Source organism: Anabrus simplex, chromosome 5 (assembly GCF_040414725.1).
Source record: "Anabrus simplex isolate iqAnaSimp1 chromosome 5, ASM4041472v1, whole genome shotgun sequence".
NCBI classification, from domain to species: domain Eukaryota; kingdom Metazoa; phylum Arthropoda; class Insecta; order Orthoptera; family Tettigoniidae; genus Anabrus; species Anabrus simplex.
The window spans coordinates 428,540,989-428,565,781 of record NC_090269.1 but is presented as its reverse complement, the minus strand read 5'-3'; the positions used below and the strand labels follow the sequence as shown (position 1 = coordinate 428,565,781).

Sequence of the window (24,793 nt, the reverse complement as noted above, 5' to 3'; positions counted from 1 at the left end):
CTAATGAAACAGAGACTACGCTCACAGACAGTACAAAAAGGACCCTACCGTACAAAACTTTGAGGAATATAGGAAGTTACGAAATAAGACAACACAACAAATCCAAAATGCTAAACTGCGACACGCTTAGTTTAATTACGCCTGACAGTAGAACAGTGACGACATTTTGGAAATCTATTAATAAGCTTCAACTTACGAAGAACAAGACCAGAGAAGAAATTACAATACCTCTCGAGACTCTTAACGAGTACTTTACTGCTAACTGCTCCGCAATACGACCTGACGACAAACAGAGACTTACGAATTATTATGGTACACACCCTACCCCTGACACAGAGAAATTCTATTTCAGTCACGTGACGCCCCCTCCAAGTCAGAAAAGCTGTCCTCAGAATAAGCACAAAAGCAAAAGGAAATGATGACATTAGGACTGACATGGTCAAACTAATTCTTGATTGTATATTACCAACCTTAACTCATATAATCAATTTCTCTCTTCTATACTCCACATATCCAAATCTCTGGAAGAAGGTTATTGTGCTACCTCTTCCGAAAAGTCAAACGCCTTCGAACGAGTGAGACTATCGTCCAATCTGTATTTTATCAGCTTTATCTAAAATCTTAGAATATGTAGTCCATACACAAATGTCTGAATACCTTTGAACGCACAATCTCCTTAATCCACTCCAGTCCGGTTTCTGACAAGGACATAGTACAACTACAGCCTTACTTAAAGTGACTGAGGATGTTAGACAAGCAATAGACAGAGGACGATTCACAGTTCTGGTACTACTAGATTACAGTTAAGCTTTTGACAGCGTAGACATTCAATTAATTGAAGGAACAAGAATCCACCTGATCGATACTTTCACTTTTATTTAGCCTTAGGCTATTTCAATAGACATTAGATTAAAAGTTCAGAACATGTTTCGAATGCATTGCATTCATCATCAGCTGCTTACATTTGGCAAAAGTAAAATTAGCTTTTAAGAAAATTGTGAGACTGTTCTTAGCTTAAGGCTAAGGCTAAATAAAAGTGAAAGTATCGATCAGGTGGATTCTTGTTCCTTCAATTAATTGGATCATATAGTCGATACGGATATGAAGTGGATAGTATGTAACATAAGCGTAGACATTGACATTTTACTTGTAAAACTGAAGGCTCTACATTTTTCTCAGAGTACGATTGCTTGGATGCATTCTTATCTTCATGGACGTCAACAATGTGTGAAAGGTAATAATGGAATCATGGCGCCTCGTGAAGAGAGGAGTCCCTCAAGACTCTGTACTTGGTCCTCTTCTTTTCACACTCTTTGTGAATGACATATCATTGAATTTAAGACACTGCAAATACCATATGTACGCTGACGATCTTCAACTCTCACAGACTCTACAGCATGAGACCTCCAGGAAAATATCGACTTACTAAATATTGACTTACAGTCTGTTAGTGATTGGTCTGCTGTGCACGGCCTGAAATTGAACCCTACAAAGTCGCAAGTAATCCTTCTTGGCCATCAAAGTCAAATAACAAGTATAACTAAACGTCCTTTGCCAAGAGTAATCCTGCAGGATGTTTCAATTCCTTTTCAAATCAAATCAAAATCTCTTTGCTTACAAATGAGGTGTCTACCTCGGTGGCAAATGGTACACTAAAATACATTATTGTCAAGCATTAAATATTAAATTAACAAGAGAAAAAATTTTCCTATAATACAATATTATACAATTTACGCTAACAATGTTTTCTATTAAACACACAGCTCATCCTTAATAAATTTATATTGTTTACAAAATTCTACTTATAATATCTCCTGTACTACTTACAAATATAGTCAACTGATATACAATATGTGGAATTACTTCAAATGATACTATACAACTGGTATAAGATTAATATTTACATTGCGTTTATTTACTTATTAACTTTTTTTTTTTTTACCCGTTCTGGAACCTAAGTAGCATAACGACCTGCTGCGTCTTAACCAGAGCCCCTTTTGCCACCACTTTTCAGAGTTCCTGAAGGGCCTTCACAGCTACCGTAGCGGTCCCAGGGCCCTCGAAGTCCCCACTGTACTTCACCCCTACAGGCAGTCCCCTACTTTGGCTGTCCAAACTCCTTAGACCAGGGGATGGAATTAATTTATTCACACACATTTTTTTATTTACAATAACCTGCACTGGTCGAATGCCCTCTAACACTTCATTTATTTTCTCTGTTGCTGTTTATTCTCTTCTTGAATATCTGTACAGATTTTGGAAAAGGATCACACTACCCCTGGTAAACTGTTCCACTCCTTCACACCCTTCCCAATGAATTAAAATTTACCCCAATCGCTTCTGCTAAAATTCCTTCTAATTTTATATTTGTGGTCAGTCCTGCCGATATAATTATTTTCCAACTGAAGCCTCTCACGGATATCTCCCCATGCTTCTTCTCTTGTATAAGCTGTATATAATCCTATAAGTCTAGTTTTCTCCCTTCTCTTACTTAAAGTTTCCCACCCAAGTTCTTTAACATTTCTGATACACTACTCTTTCTCCTGAAATCCCCTGTTACAAATCTTGCTGCTTTCCTCTGCACACTATCTATTTCTTTTATTAGGTATTCTTGGTGAGGATCCCAAACACTCTTTGCATATTCCAATAATGGACGAACCATACTCAAATAACTTTTTTCTTTTAATTCTTTGTTGCATCCTTTAAGTAGCCTCATTATGACATGTAACGATCTGTATGCTTTCCCAACAATGTCATCAACATGACCCTTCCAGTGCAAATTACTTTCAAATCTCACACCTAAGTATTTGCACTTGCCATCTTTTGGGATAACTACCTCATCCAAACTATATTCAAATTCAGTTTTAAAGCTCCTGTTTGTAAAAGTTGTAACAGTTGATTTGCCTCCATTAACCTTCATATTATTTTCTTCAACCCATTGTTGGATACTTTCAAGGTCCCTTTGTAATTCTGAACAATCCTCAATGTTGTTTATTTCCCTATAAACAATTATGTCATCTGCATACAAACTTATTTTTGATGTTATATTGTTGCGTATATTAAGAAAAGTAACGGACCGATTATACTACCCTGTGCAATTCCCTTCCAAACTTTCTCTTCCTGAGATACATTATTTCCTACTTTGAGTTTCTGAACCCTTGAATTTAGAAATGTTTTTATTCAACGTGTAACCCTTACTTCCAATCCTATTCCCTCCAATTTCTTTAATAATATTCCATGTTCCACTCTATCAAAGGCTTTGGAAAGATCTATGGCTATGCAATCTAACTGACCTCCTGAATCCAATTGATCTGATATGTCCTGCTGAAATCCCACCAGTTGTGCCTCACAAGAAAATTTCTTTCTAAATCCATACTGGCTCCTCATGAACCAATTTTTATCATCACATATTCCTCTGATGTACTTTAATATTAAACTCTCCAGTATTTTACAAACTACACTGGTCAGGCTGATTGGTCTGTAGTTCTGTGGTTTCCTTTTATCACCCTTTCCTTTATAAATTGGTATTATTATAGATTCCTTCCATTCCTTTGGTATTACACTATTATTTATGACATAGTCAAAGAGAAATTCTAAATAAGGCACTATGTACCACCCCATTGTCTTTAATACCTCCCCCGTAATTTGATCACTTCCTACTGCTTTTCCTTGCTGAAGCAGTTGGATTTCTCTGAAAATATCTTGATTTGTGAATGAGAAGCTTCTTGTTTCCCTCTGTGTCTCTCCCTCTCTATCTTCTGTTTCGGTTTCCAACTCTTGACAATCATCTACCGAATCTCTGAATTCCCTACTAAATAGGTTTGCTTTCTCAGTATCTGTTAAATAGTGTTCACCCCCTTCTCCCACCATTGTAGGAATTTGGATTCCTTTTCCTTTTTGATTCCTGATATATGAATACAGCTTTTTCCATTTCCCTTTGTGGTCATTACCCTCTTGAAGTATACCATTCATATAATTCTCTTTTGCTTCCTTTTTCACTCTATTCAGTTCCCTCATTAGCTGTTTTCTAGTTTCTCTACTCTCCCTACCCTCTTTGATTTTCCTGTTTACTATTCTACATTTTCTTTTTAATTTTATTATTTCCCTTGTATAATAAACAGTGTCTGAGGTCATTTTACCCTTCTTAACAGGTACAAATCTCTTCTCTCCTTCCCAAACGATTCCTTTGAATTTAGCCCAAAGTGTATCCACATTACTCCCTTCACTTATCCAACAACTGAATTGTGATTTAAGGTATGTCCCAAATTCATCAACTTTAGTTTTTCTGTACAATTTCTTGTCTTGTGTAACCCTCTTATTAAGCCTTTTTGGTACGAGTCCTACATCCATTATTACAGCCGTATGGTCTCCTATTCCTTCAATTACCTCAGTTTTATCAACAATTTCCCGTGGATTAACCAAGAATACATCTGGTAAGTTATTGAGACGAGTTGGTTCTTGTACTACTTGTGTAAATCCTCCCTCCCAAATTAACTTATTTGCCAGTTTCTGTTCATGGGCTTCACTTGCAGCTCCATTCCATTCAACTTCAGGCAAATTTAGCTCCCCCAATTATTACCATATCATTATTATTGTTTTTATGAGTATAATTATTATTTTCTCAAAGATTTCCATGTCTCTTTCCTCTCTTCCAGGCCTGTATGTTCCTATAATTCCCACCTCCTTCATATTATCACAAACTAATTTTATCCCTAATATTTCATCCCTTTCATCGGTAAACCATTCATGTGAACAGTAAGTTTCCCCCACCAGAATAAACACCTCCTCTCCCTTTTTATCTCCTCGGTCTCTACGATAGACTGTGTACCCTTCTGGAAATACTTCTCTATTACCCAGCCCTTCTTTCAACCACGATTCCACTCCTATCACTACATCAGTCTCATAAGATTCCATCAATGTACTGAATTTTAATTGTTTATTTACTACACTTTGACAGTTTACCAAGAGCAATCTCAGACCCCCTTCCTCCCTAAAACTTGACTGTTGCAATTGGGTAACTTGAAATTCCTTACTATCCTGAGTTTCTTTTTCTAGTTGACTGAGCCAGAAGTACAGCTGGCTCTTTCTACTAGTTTTCCTGGTCAGTATTATAACTCAAGGGAATTGCCTGTTTTACAGTACATATCTTAAGGTTAATAAAATCTAGAACAATATTTGCTATCTTTCGTTTACCTGAATTGTTTCGATGGACGCCATGTTTTGTATAACAGTATCTCTCAAAACTGCTGAATTCAGTAACCTGAGTATTCCGAAAATGTTTACAAATTTTAACAATATCTGTATTGACCTTGTCCACTTCAGTGTTCACACATGAGTCTCTACTCAAATCATGCCTGTGGGGCACGTTCACTACAAAGACATTAGTGTGGGTTAGCTTCCCTAGTGTATGTTTAAGTTGTGATCTCACATTCTTGGCGTCGTCGTGAGCTACGTTGTTCGTCCCACCGATGATAAGCACTGCATCGCCGCTCCCGAAGTTCCTAGTTGCTGCTTCTACATTTTCCAGAACACTGCTGATAGAAGCTCCTGGATATATTTCTCCGGTTGCTGCTATATTCTCGTCGTTAATCACTCCCGCAATTCCCCTTCCTTGGCTATCACCAAACACAGCTACCTTCGCTGATTTAGGCCTAACTGGGTCTTGAATCTGAATTCTAAGCCTAAATTTTAAACTTGGCACGGCAACGGCAGCGGATCGCGATGATTTGGTTTCACGCGCGCAATACTTTCTTCCAGAATTAAATTATTTAGGACAGAAAACCTATTTCTGATGTTTATTTCCAGAAATTCAGTTGTAGATTTCTTCTTAGCCGGCCATCCACGAACTACTCGACACCACGTGCTCGAGTTTGTTACTGGTACCAGTATATCACTCGAAGAATGGTCAGTCCCAAATTCTAGTGATCGCAGCCTTTCTTTTAATTCTTGATTTTCAACTTTGAGTCTCATTGTCCTTTTTTAGAATGTTTATCATTTCTAATGCACTTTTATATTCCTCATCGATTGTTTTCGGTGCTTCGTCAACGCCGTCGCCAACAACAACCTTCCGAACACACTGCTCACAAATCCAGTCAACATTTTCATTAGTTTTTACGTCTCTAGGGCAATTTCCGCACTTACAATGCCACCATCGATCACATGAATCACACAACATTCCATTTTTTACTAATCTTTGACATTTTCCGCACTTTTCGTCACATTTTGCGGTTAATTTACTCGGAGGATAAAACATTACGTCGTCATTACCGGGTGCCATTTTTTAAAAAAAAGTGAAGAATCTCAGTGTTATCATGGACGAACGCATGACTTGGTCTGCACATGTCTTGCATATCTGTCAAGAAGTTTACTCAGCTTTACATTCTTTATATAAATATAAACATATATTTCCAATAAAGCTTAAGAGGAAATTAATTGAAGCTCTTGTAATGCCTCATTTTGACTATTGTGATGTTGTTTTCAGTGATGTCAGGCCGCAATTTTCCCTAAGGCTACAGCGCGCTCAAAATGCAGGTGTGAGATATATATGCAATTTAAGAAAATATGACCATGTATCACCATCTTTCCTAAAATTAGAGTTGTCGCGACTCCATGTTCATCGTAACCATCATACTTTGTCACTCCTCCATCGAGTTCTTACTACATCTTCCCCATCTTACCTTTCTTCGCGTTTCCATTACTTCTCAAATGTTCATGACAGACATACTAGGGCTCAAACATTCTACCTGCTCATCATCCCTCACCATCGAACTGCCGCATATAACAGCTCATTCTCGGTGTTTGCCGCACAAGAATGGAATCGTTTACCGGACGACGTCAGAGGAATACCAACTACATTGTCATTTAAAAGAGCGTTAAGAGGTACAACAGGATTTGAGTGACCTGTGAATTTCTGGCCTTTCAGTGATCGTGCTACTACAATATCATTACTAGCTATTATTATTGTTTTTATTTTTATCATTATTGCTGTTGTATGTATTTTTTACTGTGATGGAATTTTATTTCAGTTGTATTTTGATTGTGTTTTGTGTCTTCTAGTATTAATTACGGTAGTATTACTTATGACTTTAATATATACTAATTGGTTTAGTGTAAGAGAAGGCCCAATGGCTTTAACTACGCCAATAAAGACATTTATTCTATTCTATTCTATTCTAAATTCCTGTGTCCTCTTATAGTCCGATGGCATAATAAGCCTTTAGAATGGTTTCCGTTGGGTGTGAAAAAGAAATTCAATTCCCAGTCCGTTTTAAAGGATTGTAAATTTTCGCCACTTCTCCTTTTTGATGTGCTTTCCATAATGCAATGCGTTTGCAACAGTACGTCCAACAAACTGCTGTCCTGAACTGTATACTGGCAAAGAATCGATCTCAGGATCTTTGGGTAAGAGGCAAGCATGCAACCCCTAAACCGCGCGACCGGCACCAGGCAGGGTATCAACTTATTTAATTTAGTTAGTAGTCTCAGTTTGTAATACGCTAAAATTATTCATTCTATTTGGATAAATATTGTTAGTTTTGGCATTAGTAGTAATTTTGTTTTGACTATATTCTTGAGTTAAAGTTTGCAATATACAGTTTATATAAAAACTATTTAACAGTTTTGTCTCACCTTGCCTTGAAACTTTTCCAAATGATTCAAGGAGTTTGTTAATGGCTAGTGTTATTTGTAGGATTTAGACATCTTTCTTAAGTGCTACAATTTTTTATACACAGGAGACAGCAACAGTTTCTCTTAGCATAGCTGAATGGTCATCATCGTGACTATTAGTTGAGAAAATCCTGGGTTTGTTTCCTGCCTGGGTTGGAGATTTTTGCCTCGTGATTAATTCTTGTGGCTTGCTGTTTGTCTCAATACAAATACTCTGAACCCACCACACTATCAACTGCCGTGGAAACCTGCAGTTAAACACGACCACATCCACACCTGGGTGCGGGGAAAGGCAGCAGATCTAATTGCCAACAAACAAACAAACACGTTAAAATCCAAATCAGCTTTCGCTATGACAGTTGTATATTATGCTGGGGACCAATTGCAGAAACAATGACTAGTTTTAAGCCTTAGACAACGTCTACATAAACAACGTCTAAATCGAGCATGATCTTCCATTGCATAAACAATGTTCAGTCGATGTTTAACTAGACATGGCTTAAAGTTTCAATTTCGGTTTGAAAATGGAGACAGAAGTATCTTTCATGCAACTCTTTGCTTGTCGCAACCAATGAAATTCGTCTGTGCTTGCGCCGAATGCCAGTCAGCTGTTTGTCTTCCTACACGTTACTCAAATATGGCTAGGCATGAGCATGACGTGCCCACAGATAAGAGTATCGCTTTCAGTGGAAATTAAATCTCATCATAATATTATTGACACTAAAGCGACACGCCACCGTACGGGGAAGTGTAGCTTTGATTATAGCATTGTTACAGTGAGTGTAATCTACTCATAAATTCGGTAGCTTCGACGAAGGGAAGATGAAGCAATAGTAATGTGTAACAGAGTGTTTTGTACGGCCCATATAGATATAGCTTGCATTCTGGAGATCGTAGGTTCGAAACGCATCATCGGCAGCCCTGAAGATAGTTTTCCGTAGTTTTACATCAGGCAAATACTAGGGCTGTTATTATGGCCACGACTCTTCTTCCCCAGTCCTCTTTAAACAATAATCACCACCATCGCCACCACTTGCCTTTTCCTATCTGATAGTTGCCAAAGACTTATACGATTATTTATATATACCCCATACAACCTACTTTTTAGTTTTCACTACTATGTGTTTTTACTTGGCAGTAAATATAAGTGAATCCCTCCTGGTTTATGTATGTAACAGCCCTCTGACAACGGGACACGTAGTTCTTATATGTAGGTAGTTGAAGTGACCTATAATTCTATGGAAATTACCCCATGTATATAATATTATATCGGTTGCCAAGAATTGTATTCACGTTGACAGTTACGGACTGTCCCTTTTTCAGTCTCAAGAAATAAGTCTTATTTTAAGATATCTCTTTCCATACATGCCAAACGAATTGCTGCGATTTATCAGCGGGCGATCCACAAAGAGGCCGGCAGACTAACCTTTCTTCCCGGAATCGTCTCAACATGATAATACAAATTACATGTTTCATGGTACATAACCTCTGATTGTGATTCACTCCTCTCATTTGAGGTTAAACAGTGCTCTCGGCAGTGTTTAAACATGACCGGTTGAAAACCAGTTTTAGACAGTGTCTAAGTGATAAATAACGTCTCTGCAATGCGGCAGCCATACTTAGGCAGTGTTTAACCGTAGACATCGTCTAAATACCGTTTCTGAAATCGGCCCTATATATTTGTATAGAAATTGAAATAAAACATGGAACAATCTCTCTCTTTCCTTCCTGGTAGAGTTGTACATTCAACTGCTGTACAGACAGGATCGAGGTCTATCAACCATGACATCACCACATGAGTACTTGGAGTATTCAGTCTTCCATGTCTTTGTCATGGGCAACTGCCACCCTTACGTGATTCAAACATTAACAGTCATTAATTTGTGTTAATCACTTTATTGTATTGTTAGTCCTAATTCATTAAAATTACTTTACATTTCACCTCAAAAGTAAATTATGTGTGTTTATTTTCAAGTATTTATATTGATTAGCAGGATTAGGTATATTGTACATTGTGTGCAATTAAGATATATCACTCACGTAATTGATAATAATAACAACAACAACAATAATAATAATAATCCTACGCCCCCAGCTACCGTGTGCCTGCATATGAACTTCGATATTTCATTTTATTTTACCAGATGGCAGAGAAACAGATCTCTAAGTTGTCAAACACCGAATGTGCCACTGCGGAATGTTGAATGGACTCCTACCTCTGTCGGTTTTGAACCTGAGATCTGCTGGCCTACACTGTGGACCTTGCATTGTGAAGTCTTTCCTTTATTTATTGAACAATGGTATCTTTATACCAGGTGAATCAGCTGCCCTTACCAGTATTGTTTTATGCAAACTGCTGTTTTATGTCGTCCTGAAAATGCCTGTCCTGGTAGCACAGTAAACACAGTAAAATGGATATATTAGTATTTATGGCCGACACAAAAAATAGGAAGCTGTCTAAATGATTTGATATGTAAATGACAGCACAAAGCGGACATTGCGGCTGTGTTAAAACTGTCCCACGAGCTGTAATCTACACGCCATGCAGTATAACGTGAATCGTAAGAGCAAGTCGAACCCTACAGTTGCATGTGATAGGTTCAAGTCTGGGGCAGGAATATTCTTTTATTTTTTGATTTATTTAGTTTTACCATCTCTTAAAGTACCGTGAAATATAGTCTTTCATGCACATTTGCGGTGAATAAAAGTGTATGTGACCATAAGAATGGCCGATATGTTATCAGGGTTGGACCAAAATGAGATAGCTAGTGGGGGGGCACCAAAGTGAACAATGGTTAGTTATATTAGAAAGCGCTCGAAGTGATGACCTGCTAGGCTTATGCACGTATGAGCACGTCTTTGAATGGATATTCTTCTTCACTGTTGCGTAGCTGGTGTTATCGATTTACAGGTTTCTGAAGTTGTCGAAGGCACTCTGGATTTTCTGGCTCCTGCGCTAAATGGTTCACCCAAAGAATTGAGGAAGATAGTAAAGGAAATCAGAAAATATTATAAGGGTTAATGAAAAGTAAAACTTCAAACAGGGAAGAAATTAAAGCCATTGAAATAGTGGACGGAATCATTATCCGAGACATGGTAGGAATCGGAGAAGAGATGAAAAATTATTTTGAAAAATTATTGAATGGGGAGTGTTACCAAAGTCACCAATGAATTAGAGAAGGAACAACCTCCAGTTGCTTGGAAAGAGACAGAAAATGCCCTGAAGAAAATGAAAAGTGGAAAGTCAGCAGGAGGAGATGAACTAACAGCAGATATGATTAAGGCAGCTGGAATCCCTGGAATACAGTGGCTACATCAAACGCTGGGAGTTATATGGAAAGAGAAGTTGCCAGATGACTGGAAAAAAGGAATTATAATACCATTGTTTAAAGAAAAGGAAGTAGAAGGAATTGCACTGAGAGAAATAGTGGAAGATCAATTTGAAGAGGAACAACATGGATTTAGAAGAAATAGAGGAACCACAGACTTAATTTTTTCTCTTGGCCAGCTAATGGAAAATTTGTGGGGAAAAGGGAAGGACTTGATAATAGTGTTTTTGGATTTGGAAAAGCATATGACAGGGTGGAGAGAGGAAAAATATGGAAATGTTTATAAAACATAACATCCAGAAGCACCAATTAAAAATGTTCAAATCTTGTTTGATGGTTGTGAAAGTAGTGTGCAAGTAGAAGATGAAAGATTTCAGTTATTTAAAACAAGAAGAAAAGGGAGTTCTCTTTCTTCATTGCCCTTCATTTCACTCGTGGATACTATTATAAAGGATCTTAAAGAAATGAGGGAGATTTTTAATGCATTTGTTTTTGCTGATGATGTTGCCATTTGGGGAGAAACTGAGAGATGTTCAGAGGAGACTAGATCTTTGGAACACTAAGTTTAAAGAAAATAAGTTAACTGTGAGCAAGAGCAAAACGGTGGTAATGAAAGTTAGCAGGACAAATACACCTTGTAACCTCACCCTTGAGGGAGAGAAGATTGAATGTGTGAATACCTTTAAATATCTGGGGAGTACAGTGTCAAATGATGGAAGTGCTAAGAACGAAGTGTTGAACAGGGTGAAAAAAGGATTAAACTTCTTCCATCAAGTACGGAACATAGTATGGGACAAGGGAGTTCCTCAGAGTGCTAAACAGACCCTGTTTAAGACCTGTCTCCTGCCCGTCATGACTTATAGTCTGGAGAGTTGCATGATACATAAAAGAGAAGTAAGTCAACTGCAAGCTGTTGAAATGAAGTTCCTTAGATCAGCTCTACAGAAAACAAGGAAGGGCAGAGTTAGGAAAGATCAGATACAGAGAGACCTGCAGGTCAATCTGACCATGGAAGAAAGGCTTTGTGTTACAAGGCTGAAGTGGCCAGGACACACACCAAGGAAGTATCTTGAAAATGTTCCAGGACAAAGACCAATTGGACGCCCTGGAAAAAGGTGGTTAGATTAGATAAAAGAAGACCTAGAGAAGAGAGGAGAAACATAGGATGCCCTAGAGAGAAAAAAAGCATACCAGCACCGTTAAATGGAGGCACATCGTTCTTAAACATCCTACCCGGCTCGCTGGAAGAAATTCACGATGATGATGGACGGCTAACGTCCAATGTGGTGGAGCTCCTTCCTGTTGAAACCTCGTCGCTAAACAAGTGTTCATGCTCTAGCAGAAGTGGGATTCCATGGTGTAGAAAGTGCATGCAGGTAGTGTGTGCCTATTGAATAGCCCTTGAAGAAATATGGTCCAATAAAGTGATCACCCAAGATCATACATTCACTCCCTGTTGCACTTGATAGCCTGCCTGTCACAACCAGTGGGGATTGTCAGCACTCCAATTGTACATGTTGTGATGGTTGACGGTACCATTATTGTGGAATTGCGATACATCCAAAAACAGGGTTTTAGATGGAAATGCTTCATCATTTTCCAGATTTACTAACAGCCACTGACCAGACAAATTAATTTGAATAACATATGAGTAACAACACAGTAAAGGTCTCCACCTATTCAATACAAAATATATTCACAATATTTTAAAATTACATGGAACTAGTTTCGACCCATCTAGGGGTCATCATCAGCCACATCAAAGCAAAGATCACTCTTTGGCTATTTTTAATTTTAGGCCTAGATATTGAAAGGCTTTCTGTTTTGCCTGGTAAGCTACATCATTAAGGGTTATAAATTTCATGGTGTTGGTCCGTATTGAACTGAGAATAACATATGAGTAACAACACAGTAAAGGTTTCCACCTATTCAATACAAAATATATTCACAATATTTTAAAATTACATGGAACTAGTTTCGACCCATCTAGGGGTGATCATCAGCCACATCAAAGCAAAGGCCTAAAATTAAAAATAGCCAAAGAGTGATCTCACACAGAATTAAATATTGTTAGGGGCAACTGATTTACCTGCTACACGGTATTTTCAGTATTTTGTCATCATTTAGCCATCTCTTGTTTCCTCATGTACATTGAAAGAATGAAACCATTGTGTCTTGAGATAATACACCACTATTTTAAACATAAGTAATCTTTTCAGGTATCACCAGATATTCGTATTATTTCGACTGTCCCTATCATTGAACTATGTGGAAACTGCTTCATACTATTTTATCTTGGTTTTTACAGTATTTCTTTCATATGGCTGAAGTGCATGCACAAAGCAGACCACATTGTTAGTTTCAATAGTGAACATAGGGACAGTCAATTTCTAAAATATTAAGTTTCAAATAGTACTGTCTCATGTAATATCCATGTTATTCTGGAAAGTACTTTAGAGACTTAAGCTTGTTTGGTATTTAGATACACTGATGAAATGTTGTTAAAGATAGCTTACATTCTTAAAGAATACACTGGAATTTATTGAAAGAACATTTGTGTTTTTTTGCTGCAGCTATTGAAGGATGTGGTGGAGTGCCTCCAATCCGACCGTTGGAGACGCTGCATAATGCGCTATCCCTGCGTCAGCTTGATAGTTTCTTGGAACTGATGACATCTGCTCCACTCTTCCGAACGCCTGCATCTTCACCACCTAAATATCCATCAACACCGTTGACAACGCATCACCCTCCTTTGAGGCTGCAGTCGCCCAGCAACAGTGAGTACCATAGGCACTCACAGGAATGCGACTGTAAAGTTCCTTCTTTCTTTCGAGCAAGTTGCATGAAATAAGTGGCCTTTACTGCATGATAAAATGAGCAGAATGATAAATATATCATTGATAAAAGAAATCTGCCTTAGAATTATTTTTACAAACTTCTTGGAATGATGGCCATGTGGCAATCATACAGCAGAGTGACACTGACAAGGTATCAACATTTCAAACATGAAATTCATCTCATTCCCATCAACATGTTCACTGCCACCTTTCTTAAGCCTACAAACCACCCAACGAGTTCACAAGTTTTTCTTCTTGCTCTTTAAAATGGAAGGTAATAGAAGATAGTTTTAACATTAACAAGTCAGTTTTTGCATACAGAAATAAGAAATCGATGATGCGACACTGAGAAGTGATAAAATATCCACCTGCCAATCCCAAACTTCTTGATGTTTCGCAATTGCCAATTGCGTGCAAGCATGACATCATATTATAGAACTGGCATGCGTATAAAGCCGAGCTTGCAGATGGACTTAGCCAGTTTTTGTTTCATTTAAATAAACAGTCATTCGGAAATTGTTCTAATATCTCTTCAGTGTTTGTCAGAAGTTAATGTCTAGCCACAACTTCAAAGATGTCTATAAATGGCTCTTAATAGGAATATGTAACAGAATATAATTTTTTTAAAACATGTATGGCACTATGAAAAATACACATAAAGAACATACCTTTGGTAAAGTGCTGTGCCTCGTCATCATTAGTAGCACTGTTACTGTCGTCTTGTAAGTAAATAGTAATGGGTTCCAAAATTTCTCAACATCATTTTCTTTTCAAAATCATTTTCTTGGAAATTCTTTGTGTGTTCCATGCAAGCTGTGCAGTTTTCCCTAGTCATGTTATTAAGTTCATCATTAACAAGTTTTTCAAAAGTCTGAAATTTTGGAATTTGTGTTTATCTTAGTGCCTTCTCTTTTACTCTGTGCTCAAGCAAGTTCTATTGCATTATACTGGAGTTGTAGAACTTCATTGGCTTGTTGATCGAGTTTGTTCACTTCCGTTGAAATGCTGTACTCTTTACAAAAGCATAAGTTTTGTTTCCAAGGAAGAGAAATTAATGCCCTTTTGTTGTAGCCACTACATGGTATCCTGTTTTCATGTGGAGGCTTTGGGTATTTTGCTCAGTTGAACAGAATGATTTGGTGCATTGTCCATTATAATTATTCTGCTTTCCTCCAAATACAGTAGAAGTCCGTTATAGCGAGAATTCATAAGGGCAAAAAATTCACTCTGTACAGGGGATTGTCGGTATGTCAGATTTTTCATAAAAGTTGGCAAAAAAATTCCACGCACATTAAAATCGGTATTAAACTGCAATCAGTTTGTTTCAATTTATTCAAAACTTGCGTTTTCGTAGATTTCCATACTACGGTTGCTCAACACGGAGGTCTGCAGATTACGAGGTGTCGTGTGGTCAGCACGACAAATCCTCTTGGCCATTATTCTTGGCTTTCTAGACCGGGGCCGCCATCTCACCGTCGGATAGCTCTTCAGTTGTAATCGTGTAGGCTGAGTGCACCTTTAATCAGCCCTCTGATACAGGTAAAAATCCCTGACCTCGCCAGGAATTGAAGCCGGGGCCTCCAGGTAAGAGGCAAGCGCACTACCCCTACACCGCGGGGCCGGTGAGACATACGTATGTTCAATTGGAATAGTATCACTTCAGTGCCTTCTGTGACAAATGTTTGTTTTCATATATTTATAAATAAATAAAATCCGCCTGTTCCAGTTTTGTATTCCCGTCCCGTTTCCTCCTTGCTGCCATCACTTTAATCTTGGAAGTGCTTTATATTCATACCATACCAACTACACCTATTTTCAAGTTCCATTATATTAAATTGCAGTCTGCCATTAAGATCAAGTCATCGGCATGGGCTAAACTGCTTACAACATTTCCACCTAACTGAATCCCTCTGTCATAAATGTATATGAGAACAGACTTTCCAAAATTTAACCAGACACGAGAAAATACAGTGAAACCTCGTTGGTGTGTTCCTCATTAAGACGATTTCTTGCTTAACACATTGTAAATTTGATGTCCCGATTGACGTCATATTAAATCTATATAAAAATACCTTGCGTATCATGTCACAAATTTTCACTATTACCACTCAGCATGATCACATTTTCCCTGGACCTAAAAATGTTCGTCATCCCTTGTGAAAGGAATGTGATTTTCAACACAGGTTAGAGCCCTTGACACAGGATGCAGGTTGGGAAAAGTTGCGCAAAAATGGGAAATGGCCTTGAAATCCTGAACTTTAGAGGGTAAATTACACCTTCGAGAAGCAAGCCATTAGCCTCAGAAAAGTTCAGTTTTACTCTCCGGTTTTCATTGATATTGCTGAATAACCCAGTAAGCCTGTTTATGCTTGTATTTTGCATTCCATTCAGAAGTTAGAAATTTATTCTGTATAGAGTGTGATACAGTGAAGAGTATTTTGGTTCTCTGTGGAAATTCCATCTTTACAATATGATACAAAGGGAGTTCAGTATATAATGCAACACTTTTTTTTTTTTTTCTAAAATCAAGTTGGTTTTATTTAGGATTCAGATACACCATGTTATTCCCCAATCCTTTTGCTATAATACTGTATTTTTCAACATAATATCCGTTCGATGCTACGGCCTTATGCCTCCGTAATGTGAGAGCCTGTTTGCTTGCATGGTACCACTCGACTGGTCAGTGTCGGAGTTAACGTTGTGCTGCATCGATAACCTTCCCATCATCCACATAGTGCATCCTGCGGAGTGCATCCTTCATTGGGCCAAACAGATGGAAGTCAGAAAGCACAAGATCTGGGTTGTAGGGTGAATGACGAAGAACAGGTTCACTGAAGTTTAGTGAGCTCCTGACGGCTGCGCAGACTTGTGTGAGGTCTTGCGTTGTCGTGGAGAAGGAAAAGTTTGTTTGCATTTTTGTGGCTATGAACACGCTGAAGTATTTTCTTCAATTTCCTTAGAGTAGCACGATACACTTCAGAATTGATTGTTTCATCACAAGGGAAGACATCGTCCAGAACAACAACTGTTGCAATTGATGCTTTCACGGCCTGTACTTATAGACAAGATATAGGCTTTTGGGCTGATACCATGTCAAGAAAATAAGGTGAAGTTCTCTGCAAAATGTAAAGAATTTCACCTTATTTTCTTGACACGGCATAAGCCCAAAAGCCTATATCATGTCTAGAACAACAACAACTGCTCTCTGTTTGGTGCAAGCCTCCATTACAGATGCCATTTTGAAGGCTAGTTAAAGCGCTGTCACCTATCAGATATTAATGAATACGAGACGAAGCGGTCAAAGATGTCCCGAACAAAATTCCCATTTTTAAAAACCTAAATTGGTCGAGAAATGAAATGTGTTGCATTATATATCGAACGCCCCTCATAATTATTTATTCTATTCAGAATCGCAAAGTTAATGGTTCTCTGAGGAAATTCCATGTTTACAAAGGGAGTTCAGTACATAATGCAACATATTTGTTTTTCTAAAAGCAAGTTGGTTTAGTCTCTTTAAGAGAGATCCTCAGCCATTAAAAGGAACAAAAAGCAAAGATACTTACATATATTTTAGAAACAACACTTTTTTTAAATATAATTTTATTATATAAGCTAGTCTTGAAGACTATAATCAAATGTGCCTCTGTGGAGACATATGAAATTTAAAGTAATATGCATTCAGTCAAAAAGGTGCCTTTCACTAGGGTTGGGCACACTGTACCAGTGCAGAGTTATGTTTCGCTGTTCCGGAACACCGAATGTCAGTTGTTCTGAAACATTCTCAGGCGAGACTGAGACAGTGACTCACTATCCCGCCAGAAGCGCCACTATGCACTTCCCTTTGACTACTAGCTGACTGTCGATACCGGCAGTGTGCCGCCACGTGCTGGAGTGTTCCATGTTCTGTCATATCCTCTTTGTTCTGTGAGTTCCGTACATGCGAATAACTTAATGTGTTGTGTTTTGTTTTCAACTGTTTTGTAAATAGTGTTTTCAATGAAGCCTAGTAATATATACTGTACGAAAGACAGTAACCTTTGCATAATGTCACACCGGAGTCCTGTTTAGGACTTTTTTACTAGAATAAAACTGGACAGAGTGAAATGTAATTTATGTTCTTCTATTTTATCTGCAAAGGAATCTTTAACTGGCACAATGACGAGATGTTTCAAACTTAAACATCCCACAATTTTTATTTTTGTGTTCTGCTTCTATATTGTGTTTAAGTTTTATTTTCATGTTCAGCTTGTATAGTTTTATTTTTAATTTCCTGTTCCGCTTGTATATACTGTTTAATTTTTATGTTCGTGTTTTGCTTGTGTATTGTGTATGTAAATAGAGCACCGACTGTAACCTTGTTACAGGTTACACAACATAATGAAAACATAATAATAATAATAATAATAATAATAATAATAATAATAATAATAATAATAATAATAATGAATCTTACAAATTTAAAAAAAAAAAAAGTAAAAGTAATAGAACACACGCAAATCTGACATGCTCGAAACAACGTAAACAGGTTGGCAAACTTGGCAGCTATGAAAGGACGTGGGAAGTGGCATGGAACCCTAAGAGGGAGATGGTTACGTTTGCGTTGTGGGAAAGAAACGTAGACGATAATAAAAGGCCTAATTTCCTTATAATAAAATGAGATAAAAGAAAGGAACATGTAAAAATATTAACACAGAAAAAGAAAAGGGGGGGATTTAAAATCTTAACACAGACGCCAATTAAGTTGCCACCATTTTAAAAACGCTTCTGAAAGGAGCATAGCTGTAATTGGTGTGAGTTAAGTGACACAGCACTACGGGAGGCAACTCCAAAGAAAATCTAAATTACATGTTAGTTACGATTTTCTTAAACAAAAGAAAAGGGAATTGCCTCCAAAAATTAAAAATGATATGAGCTTAGCTAAAGGCTAAGTCATTGTAATGATTTAGTGGTGAATGTAAATTCTGGGGGTAAACTCCCATGCAAAAGAAAAATTTACATTTAAATTAAATTAATTTCCAAAAAACCAAGAAGAAATAATGCTTACCCCGAGACAGGTATCCCATGACGGGATGGAAGCAGGAGCACGTCCGCCCTCTAGGGTGGTCAGAAGCGAAAAACCCAGATAAAAGCTTCGCTCCCATGGAGTAACGAGAAGCTGGAAATGTGCAACTACGGAGGTGACCAATCAAGCAATAGAATTTTACTCCCGATTTTCACATTCACCAGTAAATCGTTTGTTATTCTCACCAATAAGGTCTCTATATTCTTGATGATCCAGAAAATTATTTTGCATAACAGGAAGTGACTGGAAATATGCTTCTAAAAACGGCACATGTACGTACACGCTGATACATGGACGCCTAATTTAAAATTCACAGCTACATAATACAAAAAAATTTCACTAATTAATAATAATAATAATTTTGTACAAGCACCTTTTTTTCAAAATAGTTATTCTTCTTTAAAGTTCACAATTTCTAATTCTTCCGAGACAGATACATATATTATACAAATAATTTTGAAAATGTTCATAAGTCCAAAACCCTAATTCTTCCAGAACAATAAATCAATTTTCAAAGCAATAAGTCCCATGTTCAATTTTTCCTCCATCATTTCGCCACTGCTGTCCCAACTCCAGCCACACTGACGAATGTTTCTTCAACTGTGAAAGTATATTTTTATTTGGTGAAAAAAACATTGTGACATTTGTAAACACATCTACTGCCAGTGTAATTGTGACAGGTGCATTTCAGAATGAATGAAAACATTCTTATCCTAAAAACAACATTTAGACATGAATTTTTGGGTGCGTATTTCAGAGTTCCAAGTGCTTTTTCATGTTCCATGAAGTTTTATCCTGGCCCTAATTACTCACAATACAGGCCGATACATTCAGCTGGTGAAAATATCCTTGGATTAGTTACTTTTAAACACCTGTAATGCCATTGTAACAGTGTTATGTGTATTTCGTATTGACCGAAAAAATATTAAGCCAAAAGCAGCCTTTAAACGTGATTACTGGGCGCGAATTTCAGTGTTCCGACTGTTCCGACACGTTCCGTGTAGCTTTATGTTGGCTGTAACTACACACAGCACACCCGGTACAGGTACATTCCCGCTGACGCAGAGCATGTCATGTTGCCTCGTGCAGTTCTCTGTACTGTGCAGTTACAGTCCCGTGTGCCGACACACTGTACCGAAACACTCCATCTGTTGACGCTCCTAATGTTTTGGGATAACTGACTGTTCCGGTCTGCCCAGCTCTACCTTTCACAAGATATGTCTGAAATGTTTATAAAACCTTGGTTATTAGGTAGTCTTCATAAAAGGGTCTTTTGGAGCGTAGATGTGTATGAAACAGACCAGATAAAAAAGTTACTTTGTCCTTAAAATTAAAGCACTTTAGATTTATAATTGGAGAGTTAAAATATTAAATATTTTAAAAGTCGTATTAGACACCCCTGGCTTTTTAAGGCGAAGAAAATCTTAAAAAAAAGCTTGCAAATAAGACCCCCCAGAGTAACTCGCCAGAGAAGAACAATGATTCCACTTTGAAGTGGGTACAGCCCGAGGGCATCACAGAGATTTGTGAATAGCCCAGGCAATGAAAACATGCACCAAAGTCATGCAGTACATCTGTGTTTCATAGTTAAGAAATGTCCGCCTCTGTAGCGTACTGCAGCTCCAATAACTTGGCACAAATGGGTAGTTTCATATGTCCGACCCACACATTGCAAGCACGCATCAGTCATGCGATATGTTAGTGTTTTGTAGTTAAGAATGTCCACCAACATAATGGTTTTTTATCGAGGTCGATAGCTGCAGTTGCTTAAGTGTGGCCAGTATCCAGTATTCGGGAGATAGTAGGTTCGAACCCCACTGTCGGCAGCCCTGAAGGTGGTTTTCCGTGGTTTCCCCATTTTCAAACCAGGCAAATGCTGGGGCTGTACTTTAATTAAGGCCACAGCCGCTTCCTTCCCACTCCTAGCCCTTCCCTGTCCCATCATCGCCATGAGACCTATCTGTGTCGGTGCGACGTAAAGCAACTAGCAAAAAGACATAATGGTTAGCACAATTAGCTGCCATTCTCGGAGTGCAGAGTTTGAATCCTGGTACTGCCAGAGACTTAAGAATGGCATGAAGGTTGATATGCAGTAAAATGGTACATACAACTCGCCTCCATTGGGGGCATGCCAAAAAAATGAGCTGCACCATCCCAGGATGAGGACACGAGTTTAGTTCAAAATATTCACGGTTGTTGCTATTAATATAGCGGGTGAGATCAGTAATAAAGTGATCGTTTAATATCTTGTAACTCGGGCCAATATAGGTCATTTTTGGAGAGAAGTAGGTTTAATAGTAATAAAAACAATCCAGTCATAACGATCATTTCACTCTTGAATGTACCTAACAAATAATAGTAGTAATAATAATAATGTTATTGGTTTTACGTCCCACTAAGTATTTTTATGATTTTCGGAGATGCCAAACAAAACATAGAATACATTAATTAAAAAAATGGAGACAACGAACATGTGATGTTAAACAATATCATAATAAAATGCATTACCTCCATAAATGCAGCAACCTTTCCTGTTATTTATATTTGTTTCATTGAGGAACTTCTGGCACTATCCGGGCACATGATAGCATACATAACCTAAAAAATGTGATCCCCCCATCTCAATTTCAGCTCTTTAGGTAAATCCTGATGTTATAAATGTAGAGAACAAGCATGATACATATGCTCATGCTCATAAAAAACAGAACACCTTCAAAGACTACAGATAGCAAGTTCATATTCACAGGGCATGTTCATTAGTATGTTCTCAGATGTGCCAGGTCTCCCGATTTGAGTGAGAGACTCCCAATTTTTCATCGTTCCTCCCGATTTCCCGATCGCCGGGTTCGATCTCCCGATTTTCAGAGCACTATCCATAATTTTCGTATTATTTTAAACTCCCGCGGATTTCCTCATTCTATCGATATATGGCTGAGTATGTCTGGTCGATAGTAGTTGTAATAATGATACCAGATGGCAGTACGGGGCACGGTGGCCACTCATGTGCTGCTCTTTGGTCTATATTACAGTCATTCTCTTTGCAAGCGACTCAAGCGAGTAACATTCTCTCTGGAGTAACCTAACCTCAGAAGTAGCACATCATAGTTGTTTTACCCGTAGAAGTGCTCATGTTGTGCCTCAATATTTGTTTTGGCCAAAATGTCAAAAAAGAAATATGATACAGTGTTTAAAAGTGCTTATACGGAAGAGTTTCCGTGTTTGAGTGAATCCAGAAAGGGACTAACGTTCACATTCTGTTTTATATGTAGGTGTGATTTTTCAGTTGCACATGGCGGGAAATGCGATATACTCAAGCATATGCAAACGAAAAAATATAAGGAGTGTGTCCAGTGTGTAGAAAGAAACCAGAAACTGAACTTTTCATGTAAAAACCAAGATGTAAATCCTGTGACGAATGCCAAGGCGTTATTTACATCATTTATAGTAGAACATAACCTGCCTCTAAATTGTGCCGATCACGCCGGACCTTTGTTTCGCAAAATGTTTCCTGATTCAGAAATCGCTAAACGATATGGGTGTGCTAGAACGAAAACAGCGGCTATCATTACAGAAATGTGCATGGAAGAAAGGGCGAAAATTGTATCACATTTGCAGGTGAATGCATGTTCTGTTGCTACTGATGGTAGCAATAAAAGCGACTTGAAGATATATCTCATTGTTGTAACATTTTTTAAGCCTGAACTCAATGAAATTCAGAGTTGTCTACTCTCTGTGCCTAATTTAGAAGGGGATGCTACTGGAACTAACATTGCCAATCTTTTGCTCTCAACTTTTCGGGAATTCTGCATTCCATTAAAAAACTGCCTAGCTCTTGGTGCTGATAATGCTCCAGTAATGGTAGGATTAAAGAATGGTGTGGCAGGATGTTTGAAGCGGGAAAATAGTAACATAATCATCGTAGGCTGCTCTTGTCACCTAATTAATCTTGCTGCCAAGAAGGGTGCGGCGTGCTTGCCCGTAAATGTAGATGAAAGTATAATTGATATATTTTATTATCTGGAAAGGAGTGCAAAGAGGAAAGAAAAGTTCAGAGAATTTCAAACTTTACACAACACAGTGATCAGGAAAATTCTGAAGCATGTACCTACTCGATGGTTATCACTAAGAAGGTGTTTAGATAGGATTTTGCGTCAGTGGGACCCTTTGGTTACATTATTCAGGAGCGAAATTGTGAGTAAGGATTCTCAGGTGGGAACTTTGAAGACTTACAAAATTCCTAAGCACAGTTTAAGTGCAGATGTGTCTTGTTTGTCTGAAAACGTTAAGGAATGTCATAACATTTCACCTCACTCCTCAGTTAAAAGGAAAACCCAGTCATCAGTTTCACTAAAAAAAAAAATGAAACTACTGATCACACTAAGAGCCATGCATTGTCACGTGAAGAATGACTTTTCATGTTCCTTTCATCAAATTTACATAAATCTTTTTGCCTTTTTCTCTCAAGTTTTATGGATATCTTTGAGAATCCAAACGTAGATCTTCAGTCAAGTATGCCGCACATCCACTTATTGAGGTCAGTTTTGGAGGAACTATTAAAGAATGTGATGGCAAGGTTTGTGAAACCAGACATTATTAAAAGATCCTCCTCTCTCCTTGATGTAGATTATCATACTCCAGCAAATCAATAGGATGATTGTGATTTGATGATAGGGAACTCTGCGTTTGTTTTAGTGAACACCTTGAAGTCTGAGGAAAAGTGCATATTCTTTAAGTCTGTTAGAAAGTGTTTCTCTTCATCGTGTGACTACATAATACACAAATTTCCATTCAAAGATGAAGTTTTAATTAATGCAGAAGTTGCAAATATTTCTGCTATAAGTAAGGCATCATTTTCTAGCCTTAGATTTTTCATTAACAAGTGTCCGAACATTTTGACTAGTGAAACTGAACATTTGGATAAAGAAACTGATGTTCTGCACTCCCAGTTCTGTAACTTTCAGCTCGAAGAAACAGACCTGGCAAAAGGAAGAATTGATGTTCAATGGGCATTGGTAGGTCAGATGAAATCAGCTGATGGTGTACTTAAATATGACAGACTCTCTAAGGTGATGCTTGCTATTTTATCAATTCCATATAGCAATGCAGAATGTGAAAGGATTTTTAGCAGAGTCACAAAGACAAAAACACAGTTCAGATCCTTGCTGTCTGAACAAACTTTGGAAAAACTTTTAACCTTGAAATCAGTTCAGCAAGGCAAGTGCTTTGAGCAAAAATTTAGTTCTGAGTTTCTGAAGAGGGCTAAGTCAGCTACTGGTGTATTGAACAACAATTAGTCGTAATGTGATCACCATGTTGAAGGATGAGAAGTTACATGTTTCTACAGTTCAGGTATGTCCAGTATTTAGTATTCACATGTAAATGATGAAAAAAAAAATATATGGGCAAATAGAATTGTTAATGTATTGAATTATAATGAATTTGTACATGTTCTACCATCAGTGATGTGTCGTAATACGTCGCGATGTGCTGCGAAATTTCTCCTGATTTTTCACTTTTGAAATTTGGCATGTCTGTGTTCTGCAGAAACGATTTGCATATCAGTCACCTAGGTTGAGCATGTGTCCTGTTGCCTAGTAGGCACTGGTCCTCCATGGGCACTGATAACTTGTTCCATCCATGATGGTGTCGATGCATATAAGGCGCGAATCGCTTCCTGGGGTATAGCCATCCATGCTGCATTCACCTGGTTCCACACTTCATCTTTGGTGGTTGGCATGGGGTCACAGCGCCGCATCCATTGTTTCACCATATCCAACACATTTTCAATTGGTGACAAGTCCGGTGATCGGGCGGGCCAGGGCAACAGTGCGACATCCTGTGACAAGAAAAAGACACATGTTCATGCAGCAACACGTGGTCGCACATTGCCCTGCTGA

At 38.0% G+C, this 24,793-nt stretch overlaps 1 protein-coding gene across 11 annotated transcripts in view; it reads left to right on the top strand.

The window, feature by feature from the left end:
• The window catches only part of l(1)G0196 (inositol hexakisphosphate and diphosphoinositol-pentakisphosphate kinase), a 543,939-nt gene that overhangs the window by 494,317 nt on the left and 24,829 nt on the right, over positions 1-24,793 (top strand). For all 11 annotated transcript variants that reach the window (XM_067147825.2, XM_067147823.2, XM_067147820.2 and 8 more), the window contains one exon: positions 13,571-13,774. In XM_067147825.2, the coding sequence (XP_067003926.1) occupies positions 13,571-13,774 (204 nt within the window). The remainder of the gene's footprint in view (positions 1-13,570; positions 13,775-24,793) is intronic.